The sequence below is a fragment of the Taeniopygia guttata genome, chromosome 23 (assembly GCF_048771995.1).
Source record: "Taeniopygia guttata chromosome 23, bTaeGut7.mat, whole genome shotgun sequence".
Classification (NCBI taxonomy): Eukaryota; Metazoa; Chordata; class Aves; order Passeriformes; family Estrildidae; genus Taeniopygia; species Taeniopygia guttata.
This window is the reverse complement of record NC_133048.1, coordinates 3,555,520-3,568,436: the sequence shown is the minus strand read 5'-3', so window position 1 is coordinate 3,568,436 and position 12,917 is coordinate 3,555,520. Positions and strand designations below refer to the sequence as shown.

Here is a 12,917-nt window from a genome sequence, read left to right as displayed (position 1 = left end):
ACCGGGCACCGGCACCGCCCCGATGGGTACCGGGGAGTACGGGCACTGCTCCCACCGGGCACCGGCACCGCCCCGATGGGTACCGGGGAGCACGGGCACCGCTCCCACCGGGCACCGGCACTGCCCCGATGGGTACCGGGGAGTACCGGCACCGCTCCCACTGGGCACCGGCACTGCCCCGATGGGTACCGGGGAGTACGGGCACCGATCCCACCGGGCACCGGCACCGCCCCGATGGGTACCGGGGAGCGCCGGCACCGCTCCCACCCAGGAGAGCCTGGCGCGAGTGGGTCAGAGCAGCTTTATTTGATATTCCAAGTACTCGATACAAACAAGCGCCGAGACAGAGGCTGGTACAAAGACACCGAGCCCAACGGGACCGGGCACAACACGGGAACGGGGGGACGGGGAGGAAACGCTGTCTGTCCCCCTGGCCTGGGGTGTTCCGTAGCTCAAGGCACAAGATTTCCCCTGCACCAGCAGCAGACAGCACACGGGATCACCCTCTGGCCAGGAGGATGAGGAGAGGACATGTGCCCATGGAGGGACACAGGAGCTGGGCAGCCCAGCCCAGCTGCTGAGGTGGTTTCAGCCACAGTAATCTCATCTCAGAATCACCTCTGCAGGGGCAGAGGGCAAACCTGGCCCCTCACAGCACCCAGGAACGAGATCTTGCACCCCCAAAGCAAAGGGCAGAAGGAGATGGTGCCCAAACCACCTAAGAACCTGCAGGAGCCAGCAGAGCTCCCCGCAGTCAGGACAAACAGCTTTAAAAACAGCCCTGGAAATGTCTTTGCTCAGTACACAGCACCAGCAGCCTGGGGACAGACACAGCCAGGAGCAGAACACCAAGGAGAGCAGGACAGACAGACAGACACTGCTGCATGCTCCCCGTGTGGGACAAACCAACCACTTCCTGGCCACCATCCCCCGTGGTAGCCAAACACCGAGAACAGAACAGATTTGGTCTTAAAATTTGAACACAAAGGAATAACAAAAGCATTTCTGCCAAACCCAGGGCTCACAGCCCCAGTGTGAACCAAGAGCAGCCAAAGAACACAAATGTCAGCAGGACTTTTCCTTGCCACAACTTGGTACCTTGCTCTTAAGATGAAAACCCAAGTTCCACCCTCGGACTCGGTACTGTAAAGCTGTCACTGGGGTTAGGGAGGGTGGTGGTGCAGTGAAACTGATCCCTCCGTGATCCATTTAGAAACCTCATTACTTGCAGAGGAGAAGAAAGGAGGGACAGGGCTGTGACAAAGCCCAAGTGGCCACTGCCCTGCAGGAAGAGCTCCCTGTGCCACCCCCTCCACATCAGGACCAGTATGGCTTTCTCCCAGTAAAGCAGAGGCGTGTCCCCAGGGCACAGAGGCTCTCTCTTGGAGGCTCTGGCAGGGGCCACAGACACTTGGAGCTCCCCAGGATTGTTTGTGATGGCTCTAAAAGGCTGCGAGAGGGAAGAGCAGCCCCTCACCTGCCAGTGGATGCATTAGGCACGGAGCAGAGTGGGGGCAGAAGGTTCTTCCAGCTCATTAAGGCACTTCAGCATCAATCCTCTGCAGTCTGAATCACTGCCCACTCCCAGTGCTGTTTCAGGGGGACAAAAGGCTTAAGGCTTCTGGGGTAACAGTGCCCAGGGGGATCATTTCCAGTCTTTTAGTGTTGCTTTATTCCTCAACTCATGCTGGCTGCTGAAAGACACTGGTTGCATTACCTGAGGAAAGCAGGTCCTGCTCCAGCAATCCAAGGCAGTAGCACCTCGATGTAAATGCCAGGAGTGGAACTGGCACACCTGCCTGCCTGTGGAATCCAGATTTCCCACAAACACTCTGACAACCCCCTGGTCCCACAGGACCTGCACAGGGAGGTTATCAGCAAGACCAGGGCATAGATTTCCTTTTAGCCATTATTTTAACCGTCACACTTGCATGTTCAGCATTTGACACGCCTGGAAGGCAAGTCAGAATTCATCTCCCAGCTCCAGAGACCACAGCAGCTCCAGTAAACACAGTATAAAACACATTCCACAAGATCAAAGCTACTGCAAAGCCTGACACTGAAGCCCTGAATTATCCCAGTCAGCAGCTGAACACTTCTGGCAACAAACCCCCTGATTCCTCACAGATCAGATAAGTCACACGTCCTGTACCCGAGCAGAGGGGTGGTAAAGTGCTGAATAGGTTTAGGGTTGTAGGAGCACAGACTCCTGAGAGTTTCAAGTCTTCATTCCCTGTCTTACTTTGGGAGTGTTCTTTACTGGGTGATGCAGTTGTCTCCCATGTCCTGAGCGTATCTGTCAGATATTGCAGTCCTCAAGTCCTCCACCTCTTTGTGAAGCTGTTTTACCTCCACCAGTTTCTTAGCCAGTCCGTCGGGGCTGAGCAGGTCATCCTTCTCCTTCACAGGCTGCTGCACAGCTGTGGGGTCAGAGAAGGGAGTTTCCTCACATGCAGTTCTCAGCAAGGATCACACACATTTGCAAATCAGCCAGAAAAACCAACTCACATTTGCAAAAGAGGTTCTACTTAACATTCAGTTATCACAACATGCACCTTTGAAACACACCAACCACAGAAAGAGCATTCAGAAGCCCAGGAAGAGCCCTTTCCATGCTCTACGTGAGTTATTTAGTTCTGCCACAGCACAGGAACAGAAGGGTTTGTTCTGCCATCTCTCAAAAGGAAATGTACTTACAGTGAATGCCCAGGAGCAGAGAGAGGTTGGGGTCCTTGCCCTGAGCCCTCTGGGTGACGATGCTGTAGACAGACTGCAGATCCTGCAGGCAGCTGGCCAGCTCCCCGTGCAGCTCCTGGGCCAGGCGGGCTGTGTCAGCAGGCAGGGGCTGGGCTGTCAGCTGGGCCTGCCGGAGCCGCTCCTGCAGCGTCAGGTTCTTCTCGATCAGCTCCTGGTTCTGCATGGACAGCTGGACACACGGACAGGCACCTCAGGGGCGGTGCTGCCACACTGAACACGCCTGCTCGGGGCAGGGAGCAGGAGGGGGTGGGTCTCAGAGTCAGTCAAAGAGAGAAATGAGAGTTTCTAGCCAGGCAGAAGCCTGGGAAAGAGCTGGAGAAGAACGTAAATAATTCTCCATCTCTTGTTGTTCACGTTGTTTATAGTTAAGTTCTATCACTGTGCACGAATGGTGTGGATTGTTTTCACTTCAGGACCAATGGAGTTGGTTCTCACAAAGCTCTGTATAAAAGAGCAGTGTATTTTGAATAAACCAGAGTTTTACTCTCAGCAGCCTTCTGGTCAGAGTCTCTTCATTCCCGTCCTGCCTCAGCAGCGACAGGAGGGCAGGAGCTGTTTGCATCCAGCCGTGGCCACAGCAGCCAAAGTCACTGCCACACGGGGCTGGGCCCAACAGGGAGGTTCCTGCAGGTGCTGCACCCCAGCAGCGCTCCTGCTTGCCTCGAGGGCCGAGGCTGAGCTTGGGCTCCTGTGCTGCTGCCCTCAGCCTCCTCCATCCCATCCCATCCCCATGAAGCTCCCGAGGCACAACCTGTTCTCCTGCTTCCCAGCAGGGCACAGCTCCTCTCCCAGCCCTGACAGGAGAACGGACTAGCAGGAAGCAGGAGAGGTTGAGCTGCTGACTAAATTCAGGGCCTTGCTCAAACACAATCCATTGTTGGATCAGTGCTACACCCAGGCACTCCAAACACCCCCTGACCTCTTTGACGGCAGCCCGGAGCTGCTGCAGAGCATTTTCCCTTCTCATCGCCTCCTCTTTCAGAGCTTGGCTTGTCCCCTCTTCCTGGGCCACCTGTTCTTGCAGGTTCTGGAAGAGACCACGGGAACACAGTAAGTCTAACCCATTTCACAGCATGTTCTCAAGTCCCGGGTCCCTCCCCGTCGCCTCTCACCTTGACTTGCAAGGATAACTGCTCCATCTTCTTCTGCTTTTTGTCCACAATCTGGAATTAAAAGCAGAGGCATCAGAAGTGGCCACCCAGATCCAGTAATGCCACCAGGAATTCTCTTTCAGAGGACAGCATCTCCTCTCCTCTTTCCTGTCCATTTACTGCTCTAATCACACTCTTAGGAGTGGACTTGGATAAAAGGCACCATGAGATTTACCAGCTAAAACCAGACATTGTATTCTTGTGGTTTTCCTCTCCCCTCTTCTGCATTCTGCAGCTTCTCCACAGCATTACTGGAGAAGTGTGTGGTTATCACATCAAGAACAGCTTTTGGAACCCCCCTGCAGTCTGGAATTCCAGGAACTGCTGCTTCAGTGCAATTGTGTCTTTAAAAATCCCCGATTTCATCCGAGTGCCTGGTGTGACTCAGTGGAAGGAGAAGTGTGTGATTCCTGACGGGGATGGCCCCTCACCTTCCTGAGGCAGTCACACTCCTTCTTCAGAGAGTCATGTTCCATTTTCTGCCTCTCCCCATCCTGGGCAGGGGGTCCTCTCTCTGCATTCTTTGCATACTGCTGCAACTTGTCCTGCAAGCTGCAATTAGCAGAACACCATGAGGAAGAAACAGTTTCATTTACCATCTCTCCCTTACTTTAAGGAGGGAAACAATACAAGGAGTGAAATTAATTTCATGTCAAATGTCAGCGGTGCCCTGTTTCAGTCCCAGCCCACCACCTGCCAGGGCTGTGCAGGACCCTCCTGGTGCAGCACCTCCTGCAGTGCCAAGATGAAGCTGATTGCTCCTTCCTACCTGTGCACAGTGGACAGAAGCTCCATCTCCTTGTGCTTTTGGGTTTCCAGCTGCAGCTCTTGCTCCCTGAAAGCAGCCTGGACATCTCCGAGCTCTGTTTCCAGTGCCAGCACTGTTTCCTGCAGGGCAGTGGTCTTCAGTTCAGATTCCTTCAGCTGCAACAAAAGGGGAGTAGATGTAACTACAGAAAAGTCACCTGAGCAAGTATGTCAAGAGCCAGCATTGCAGCTCAGAGGAAGTTTTACCTTCTGACTCTGTTTCTGGTGCTCCTCAAGGGTTGGAAGATCAGCCAGGTATCGTTCCAGGGTCTCAATTCTCTGCTGTCTCTCTCTGTTTTGTTCAGATTCCTTCTGGCATTTCTTTTTAAGGTTATTAATGTGTTTGTCTCTTCCCTTTACCTGCAGGGACAGTTAACAAGTTTAGTTTATATTATTTCTTATTTATTCTTCAGTCTTCTGTAAGCCCACTCATTTAGCTTTTTGCACACCACACAATGCCAAAATACAAGATCCCCTCAACTAATTTCTGCTCATTTAGCTACAGACAGGCATTTTTTTTGGTTAAAAGAGGAGGCACTGAAATGCTTCTAACTGCAGGAGGAAAGGCTTTTGCTTGGAAACCATAGTCTACAACGAGATGAGAAAAAACCTGAGAAAAACCCAGTTACAGACCACCACAGAAAAGTTCCACCTCAGCACTGCACTGACAAGAAAGCACACCTTCCCATCTCCAGAGCAACAGGATCATACCCTTTCTTCCTGTTTCTTCAACTCCTCTGCATGTTTCTGCACCGTCTCCTTCAGGGACTCCCGGACCAGCTTCACATCCACCTCTGCAGCAGCCAGCTTCCTCTCCAGCTCAATGTTCTCCTTGCTGAGGGACTCTGTCTTCTCTGTGAACTGTGCTCGGAGGAAGGTGTTCTCCCGCTGCAGCTCCTGCAGGCACAGACAGCCCCTGAATTTGGGGGGTACAAACTGTCCAGGGCTGTGTCCTCATCCTTCCCAATCCCCAAACATCCCTCAGCCTCAGCTGAAACACTCTGAAACGGCACCTGGCAGTGCTGCCAGGTGTTGGCATCACCAGCACAGCTTTAATCCAGCCAGAGGAAATCTCAGGGGGCACAGAGGTGATGGTAACTCCACACAAGGGGTAATTTATCTTTTAACTCTGCACAGTCCTGCTCAGCAAACACCTCAGCAGCAGCCTGGGCCATGGGATTCAGCAGCTGTTTCTCACTGGCACCTGCTGTACCTGCATTCTCAGCATGTAGACGTCTCCATAGGAGGCTGGGCAGCCCAGCAGGGCACTGTGAACCTGCAGCTCGCTCTCCCGGACCTTCTGCTCCAGCTGGGAAATGTGCTGCCTCTGTCTGTAACAAAACAGGCAATTCACTGTTCTCAAACATAGAGAGCAGCAGCACAACACCAACACAGCCAGCACAGCGCTGCTGCTCCACACAGGGACAATAAAGGTGAACACTTTGACCGTTTTTACAATTCTTACTAACTTTTCTTCCCTTCCCTCACTTCAAAACCCTTCCCCCAACCATGATTACAGATAAAACACACAAGCCTTGCATGTTTTGGAGGATCCAGCTTGACTCTGGAGCTTAGCAGTGAAATGAACACACAACAGATGACTCAAAATAAGGAAGAAAATGTATTTACAGTCCATGTGCTGAAGGTACTTTTCATTAGGACTTACTTTTTCAAAAGCTTTGTGCACTAGCCTTAAATAAATGTTGTTTGTCAGTCTCAAGTCACAAAGACCAAATTTAAAATAAAGGTCTCAAAGAGCACACAGAAAGTCCTTAAGCAAAAGAAGCAGTTATTTTGACATTCTAAATAATCATGATGTGAGCAGAAATTTTTATCCCCTATAAAAAACTGAAAACCATAACTAAAATTAATTTATTTGAGCCCTTCAGGATCATTGTCCTAATTCCAAGGAAAGAAGAGCTCAGGTTGTTCTCTAAGATCCTTATATTGTTCTTTGCAACAAAACAGGATCAACTGGGCAAAAGGGAATCTGAGAAATGAGCCTTCCTTGGTACTTCCCAAACCTTCCTTTCCAAGTGGAGAGGGACTGGAGTCTTTAAACCACATGTCAGCATCAAAGCCTCACCTGTCAATGAGGAGCTCTTTCTCCTTGAGCAGGTTTTCATTGGAGTTCAGGATATTGATCCACTGGGCTGGGTCAGGTGCAGGCAGGGATGTGGAATACATGGAGGAATGGGGGCAGGTGCCTCCATTTTGCAACTGCAAGAGGAGACAAGACAAGGAGGGAGAGGTCTGTGCCCCACAGGGGTGGTTGCAACACTGCTGCAGCTATTTTGCACACTGTGTGCTCATCTGCATGCCAGGGCAGGGCTATTTCAGTCTCTGTTGATGTCCAAGAACAAGAAACTTTGCCCAAGCACAACTGGAGATTAACAAATAATTTTAGATCACTGTGCTAGCTCGCTGGAAACAATTTGTCTCCATGAGGGTACAGCTGGTGGGAGGGGGTAAACAAACCATTTCCACCTTATAAACTGCAGCTAGTTTCATGCATTTTTTCAATAAAGTCTTTCTTAACCCTAGATACAGAATAAAGCCATTCCAGACACTGCTTAACACCTCTTGGCATGCTTTTTCTTCCCAGTTTCTATCAGGCAGGGTATTTCAGCTCTTGATCTGGCAGGTGGAGCAGCTCTGTAACATAACCCAGGGCTGGCTCTGCACACACAGCGTGTCAAACGATACCTGTGACACCACAAGCTGCAAAAACAGACCATTAGGAGACTTCTGCTGCCACTCAGGGAGAAGCAGGAGACATTTTCCCCCTGGATCTGGGACACAACTCCTGACTACAGAGACAGGAAAGGTTTCAAACTCACACAGTCACAGCTGCCTACCTGCATCTGCTCCACCTGCAGCCGCACTTTGTCCAGCTGCTGCTTCCAGGCACTGAGCTCGCAGGCTCCCTGGTGCAGCGTGCAGCCCTCCTGCATCCACGCCCGGCCTGGGGGAGCTGCTCCAGCTTTGGAATAGAAAGTGCTGGCCTGGAGTCCCGCTGGCACCAGCCTGCTGCCGCTGGGCCACGGCCCGTCCCGGGGCTCGCAGCTTCCGTTGGCCCCCGGCGCCTGTTTGCTCTCTGGCAGCACCTTGTAATGGTCCTTGCCCGCCTCAGGGCTTGGGCTGAACTTGTGGCACCTGTGCAGAGGGTCGGCACACAGGCTGTCCAGGAAGAGAGACTGGTTAAGGGTCTGCTCGATAGCGGGGGTGTCAAACTTCCAGGCGCCCTCCGTCCTGGCGCGCTCGCAGCCCCTGTCCCCCGCAGCCCTGCCGAGGCGCAGCAGCTCCCTGGGTGGCACCTGAGAGGACGTCCCGGCGTTCAGGTCCCCGTTCCTGGCGAGCCCCGGGCGCTCAGGGGCAGAGCCTGGCCCTGCAGAGCTCTGGGAACAGCCCTGGTCCAGCTTGGAGGGCGAGGCGCCCAGCGTGGAAGGCATAACGTGGGCTGTCGGAATGGTCACCTGGGTTTTGATGGGATGGAATGAGGAACCGCTACTGGAATTGCAGAAGTCTAGGGGAAGAAGAAAAGTGATCATCTAATTACAGTCCTGAAAACACAATCCTCCAGTGAGCTTTCCAAAACGATTTTAAAACCAGTTCCTTTCCCACTGAACATGTCCACTGAGCAGCAGCATGACTCAGGCACACTTGTGTTCCCCCTCGCTACAAGTTTCAGGAACCTGCTGACCTTTTCCTACCGCCATAGGAAGAATCTGAGTTTAATCCCTATTTTTAATCCTTGTTTTAAGCTACTCTAGTATAATCTTGACTCAATAATGTTATCTTTCTCTAGGTTTAGAAATCAAGTCCTTGCTACTGAATAAAAAGGCTGAAACTTACTGATCTGAACACTGAGCCCGTGATCCTGCTCTGCCCGTCCCGCAGCTCAGCGACTCCGGAGCGTGAGCAGAGCTAACAGGAGCCTTCCCTGAGCCCATGGTGAGCCTCCAACATCGCTGACCCCGAGGATCTGACCTTCCAGCTCCTCCAGGACACCACAGCAAGAGCCTGTCCCAGAGCTGGAGCAATGGCTCTCACCTACGGCCACAGGAAGTGAGACAGAGCTCCCGTCCTGCCAGCGGAGCACCAAACCTGGCTGCAGGAACTCGGGGTTATTCTTAGCAACTCTCAGATTTCCATACAGCAACAGCACGGGCTGAGAAAGGCAATCAGTGCCTGTTCCCACTCCTTGTCCCGAGACGTTCTGTGTCGCAGAACTCCAGATTTCTCCCAGGAACACGCACTTGATTTCCTCATGGCTTTGGCCAAAGGCCCATCCCCACGTGATGCTCCAACAAGTCACCCTCCCACCTGTTTGTACCCTCCAAGCACTGCTACAACAGTGAATAAACACCACCACTTGAGTACAGCCCAAATCAGACTCTGCAAAGACCAAAATCACACCACAGGACAAACGTCACAACAAAGACACTCAATCCTTTCGTCACAAATGAGCAGTGAGGGCAGGAAATCTCTCAGCCACAGCTTGGCTGTGCTTGGGGACTCCAGAGAACACCGTGCTACTGGGCAGCTGCAAGCACCTTCACCTTGGCAGAGGGAAGAGACAGCACCATTTCCTTTTACAGCCCCTAAATTTATCCCCTGGCGTCACTGTCAGGGACCAGAGTTCCCCGACCAGCACGTCACGTGGGGGTGCTGCAATCAGCTCCTGGAGTGTGCTGAGGGTCCTCACAAGAACATTTCTGACTAATGTACTGAGCTCAGCGTGCCTCAGCAGCAGCCAGGGCTGCGGGTCACCCTCGGCTCTCACAACACAGCTGGGACATCACCAGTGCCCAGAAGGGTCATTTCCCAAAGGAAACCATCTCCCCTGCCCCCAGCTGCCAAATGGCTGTTTTGTTATCCTGATGGAACACTTAAACATCTGCTGGTGTAATATTTATAGCAATCCTTCTAACAGCCAGACCTGCTAAAGCCTCCATTTCACTGGCACCTTACTGAGATCTACAGCTCATTCCAAAGGCTCCCTGAACACAGGGATGTGTGAAGTGTTTTAGGGAACACCACAAAGTCCCTCACTACTGAAAAGATAATCAATAAAGGTGAAATAAAACAGGTGGAAAGGATTGCTAGGACCAGAAATTTCACAGAGTGCCTCAGTTGAAGGTCAGGCTGCAGAGTTCTCAGCTCTAACACTGCAGAGCCAAACACTTCTGCACAAAGGCACCTACAAATTATTTCCTTAAAAAAAAAAAAATAAGAAAACACTCAACAGACTTGCTGATAAATCTCTCATTGGACAACAAGAGCCAGCAAGTCACCAAGGTGACTTTTAGTCAGTTAAAAGCCCTGCAGAGAGACAATAACCAAGCTCAGGGAAACAGCCAGTGCCCTCCTCACTTGGTTACATTCCAGACATCTGGGTTTGAAACGGCTGCAGACACGGTGGCAAGCTGTGCCCTCCAGGTTTCTGTGACCCAGCAGTGCCCATCACCTTCGGTGCTGTCCGAGCAGGAGGTGCCGATGCCCCCGTCCCCGCTCTCGGCCACGCTGGGACAGCGGCTCAGGGACCCCAGGGACACCATCGGTGTCTTCCACTCACTCTCCAGGAACCTGCTCTTCTGACAGGTGCTGGGGTCTGCAGAGGAAAAGCAGGGATATTTGTGCTTTAATTAAGCCATGTGTAATTACCAGCACCTCCAAGCTGGTCCTTGCTTCGCTCCCTGTGTTCCCGTTAAAAAAAAATCTTTCGCAAAAGGAAATGGCAGGAAGCACAGGGAAGTGAAATAACATCAACAGGAGGCTGAAAAACAATCTTGGTAAGGGAGTCAGACTGCAGAAGCTGTAAATTATATTCCCATTGATTAGTTTGGTCATGTTACACCCAGCTGGTGCTCTAAAACGAGCAGTAGCACAGCAAATTTGGGCAAGTTAAAAAGATATTTTTGCATTTACTCTAAAGAACTCTCCCAGATTCATCAGCTATCAGCTCAGGGGAGAAAGTCCTTATCAAATAACTGCTGAAAAAGCAGGCAAGGGTAGAAAATAAAGACTTTTTTGAACAAAAAAGCTTGTGGCAGAGAAGCTTCTGAGGGCCACGTGTCTCCTCAGAGAAAGTGAAACAGGATCCGACAGCAGCAGGGCTTTAGAGAAAGGACTGTTCTTACCTGATGGATTCTTCTGTAGGAGCCTCAGGTCTGGATCTTTCTCAGGAGCAGCCATCTTATCTATTTAGAGAGCTGGATAAATGAATAAAAATCTTATTTAAGTGAGTATAATCCACACCCCTTCCCCCCTAACCAAGCAAAGGGTACACACAGAGCAGCTACTCATAGAGTAACACAGCATTTAATATTTAATTAGCTTCTTCTCCCAATAATATCCCCAGCAACACTTAAAAAAACCCAAAAAACAAACCCTTGCAGATTTTCTTTATGCCTGAGAAAGGAGAATTCCTGTTTGCACTATTCTCCAGGTATTCAGCAGCACCTTTCAGCTGTTATCCCCAAGGCAAGTATTCACAGAGTGGTACCTGCAGGCTGAATCTGTGTCTACAGAGACTAAAAATTTCTCTTTAAAACTCTTCACTCCCAACCAGATCATTTCTGCCCTCTGTAGAGGTCACTGAGCAACTACACGAGGAAAAAAGTCCTTCAAAAATCAGCCTTTCTGTGCCATGAATAGCAACCATTATCTGCTCAGAGTTTTGGGTTAATTTATCTTTTCTCTGAGTGCTTCAGACAGTGAATTTCCTCTCTCTGATAATGCAGGTGCAATTTATACCCACACAGTGGAAACTCAAGGCCCCTACAAAGCCACACTCAATCCCCACTCAGCAGCTCTTACGGATTTCTGTTAAACTGATTCAAGGAGCTCAGAGAAGACAATAATTCCTAGAAAACATTCACACACGCAGATGTTACAACCTAGCAGAAACACTGGGAACACAACACCATAACGAGGCAGAAACAGCGTTTTACCCAGCAAAGAAATGAACCACTCCTGCACCAATGCAGTGCTTATTATGGGTCATTCAGGTGAGCCCATTTAGGCAGTGCGGGCTGCAGGGCACGGCGGCACTGCCGGTACCGGTGCCGGAGCCCAGTGGCAGTGCCGGTACCCAGTGGCGGTGCCCGGTGGCACTGCCGGTGCCCGGTGGCGGTGCCAGTACCCAATGGCAATGCCGGTACTCGGTGGCAGTACCGGTGGCAGTGCCTGTGCCCAGTGGCAGTGCCGGTACCGGTGGCAATGCCGTGTGGGTCAGGTTCCCGGTGGCAGTACCGGTACCCAATGGCAGTGCCCGGTGGCACTGCCGGTGCCCGGTGGAGGTGCCTGGTGACAGTGCTGGTACCTGGTGCCGGTACCCAATGGCAATGCCGGTACTCGGTGGCAGTACCCGGTGGCACTGCCGGTACCGGTGGCAGTGCCAGTGCCCAGTGGCAGTGCCGGTACCGGTGGCAGTGCCAGTACCCGGTGGCACTACCGGTACCGGTGGCAATGCCGTGTGGGGCAGGTTCCCGGTGGCAGTGCCGGTACCCAATGGCAGTGCCCGGTGGCACTGCCGGTGCCCGGTGGCGGTGCCGGTGCCCAGTGCCGGTACCCAATGGCAATGCCGGTACTCGGTGGCAGTACCCGGTGGCAGTGCCAGTACCCGGTGGCAATGCCTGTGCCCAGTGGCACTGCCGGTACCGGTGGCAATGCCGTGTGGGGCAGGTTCCCGGTGGCAGTGCCGGTACCGGTGGCAATGCCGTGTGGGGCGGGTTTCCCGGTGGCACTGCCGGTACCTGGTGCCGGTGCCCAGTAGCAATGCCCGTACCCGGTGCCCGGTGCCGGTGCCCAGTAGCAATGCCCGTACCCGGTGCCCGGTGCCGGTGCGCGGTGGCAGTGCCGTACCGGTGGCAGTGCCGTGTGGGGCCGGGCCCTGTCCCTCACCTGCCGCCGCCGCGCCTCTCCCGCCACAGCCGCGCGCCGCGACCGTTACCGCCGCCGCCGGGGGCGGGGCCACAGCGCGCGGGGCGTGGCTTCCCGCCGCCTCAGCCAATCGACAGCTCCGGCCACACCCTTAGCGATGCCTCATTGGCTCGCCCGGACGCTGTCCCCGCCCCCGCCGCTGCGGGGCAAGAGTGGCCGCGGGCGGCACCCGTAGTGCGGGCGTGAGGGGAATCAGCCCGGGGCGATGGCGGACCCGTCAGGACAGAGACTGACGAGATTAAACCGCCTCAGGCT

At 52.9% G+C, this 12,917-nt stretch overlaps 1 protein-coding gene across 4 annotated transcripts; it reads right to left on the bottom strand.

Annotated features, from left to right (window-relative positions):
- Positions 1-287: 287 nt before the first annotated feature.
- Positions 288-12,686, bottom strand: CEP85 (centrosomal protein 85). Of its 4 annotated transcripts, XM_012570641.5 has the most exons (14): positions 12,624-12,685; positions 10,859-10,930; positions 10,186-10,329; positions 7,574-8,241; positions 6,802-6,935; positions 5,929-6,046; positions 5,427-5,612; positions 4,923-5,075; positions 4,678-4,832; positions 4,340-4,460; positions 3,870-3,920; positions 3,677-3,784; positions 2,698-2,926; positions 288-2,420 (listed from the first exon to the last, which is right to left on the bottom strand). In XM_012570641.5, the coding sequence occupies exons 2-14, from the start codon at positions 10,911-10,913 to the stop codon at positions 2,257-2,259; spliced, it is 2,286 nt and encodes a 761-aa protein (XP_012426095.5). In that variant the 5' UTR covers positions 10,914-10,930; positions 12,624-12,685; the 3' UTR covers positions 288-2,256. The 4 variants fall into 4 exon arrangements, with proteins under 4 accessions (XP_012426095.5, XP_072773968.1, XP_072773966.1 ...); XM_030290586.4 differs by lacking the exon at positions 288-2,420 and having other exon boundaries at positions 2,885-2,977; positions 12,624-12,686; XM_072917867.1 differs by lacking the exons at positions 10,859-10,930; positions 12,624-12,685 and having other exon boundaries at positions 10,092-10,226.
- Positions 12,687-12,917: the final 231 nt, after the last annotated feature.

Excerpts from the sequence above, each read along its gene's own strand:
- CEP85 (XM_012570641.5), bottom strand. The coding sequence starts at position 10,913 with ATGGCTGCTCCTGAGAAAGATCCAGACCTGAGGCTCCTACAGAAGAAT. Across the intron at positions 4,833-4,922 it reads ACCAGAAACAGAGTCAGAAG|CTGAAGGAATCTGAACTGAA; the intron begins GTAAAACTTCCT and ends CTTTTGTTGCAG. Across the intron at positions 4,461-4,677 it reads CTTCTGTCCACTGTGCACAG|CTTGCAGGACAAGTTGCAGC; the intron begins GTAGGAAGGAGC and ends TGCTAATTGCAG.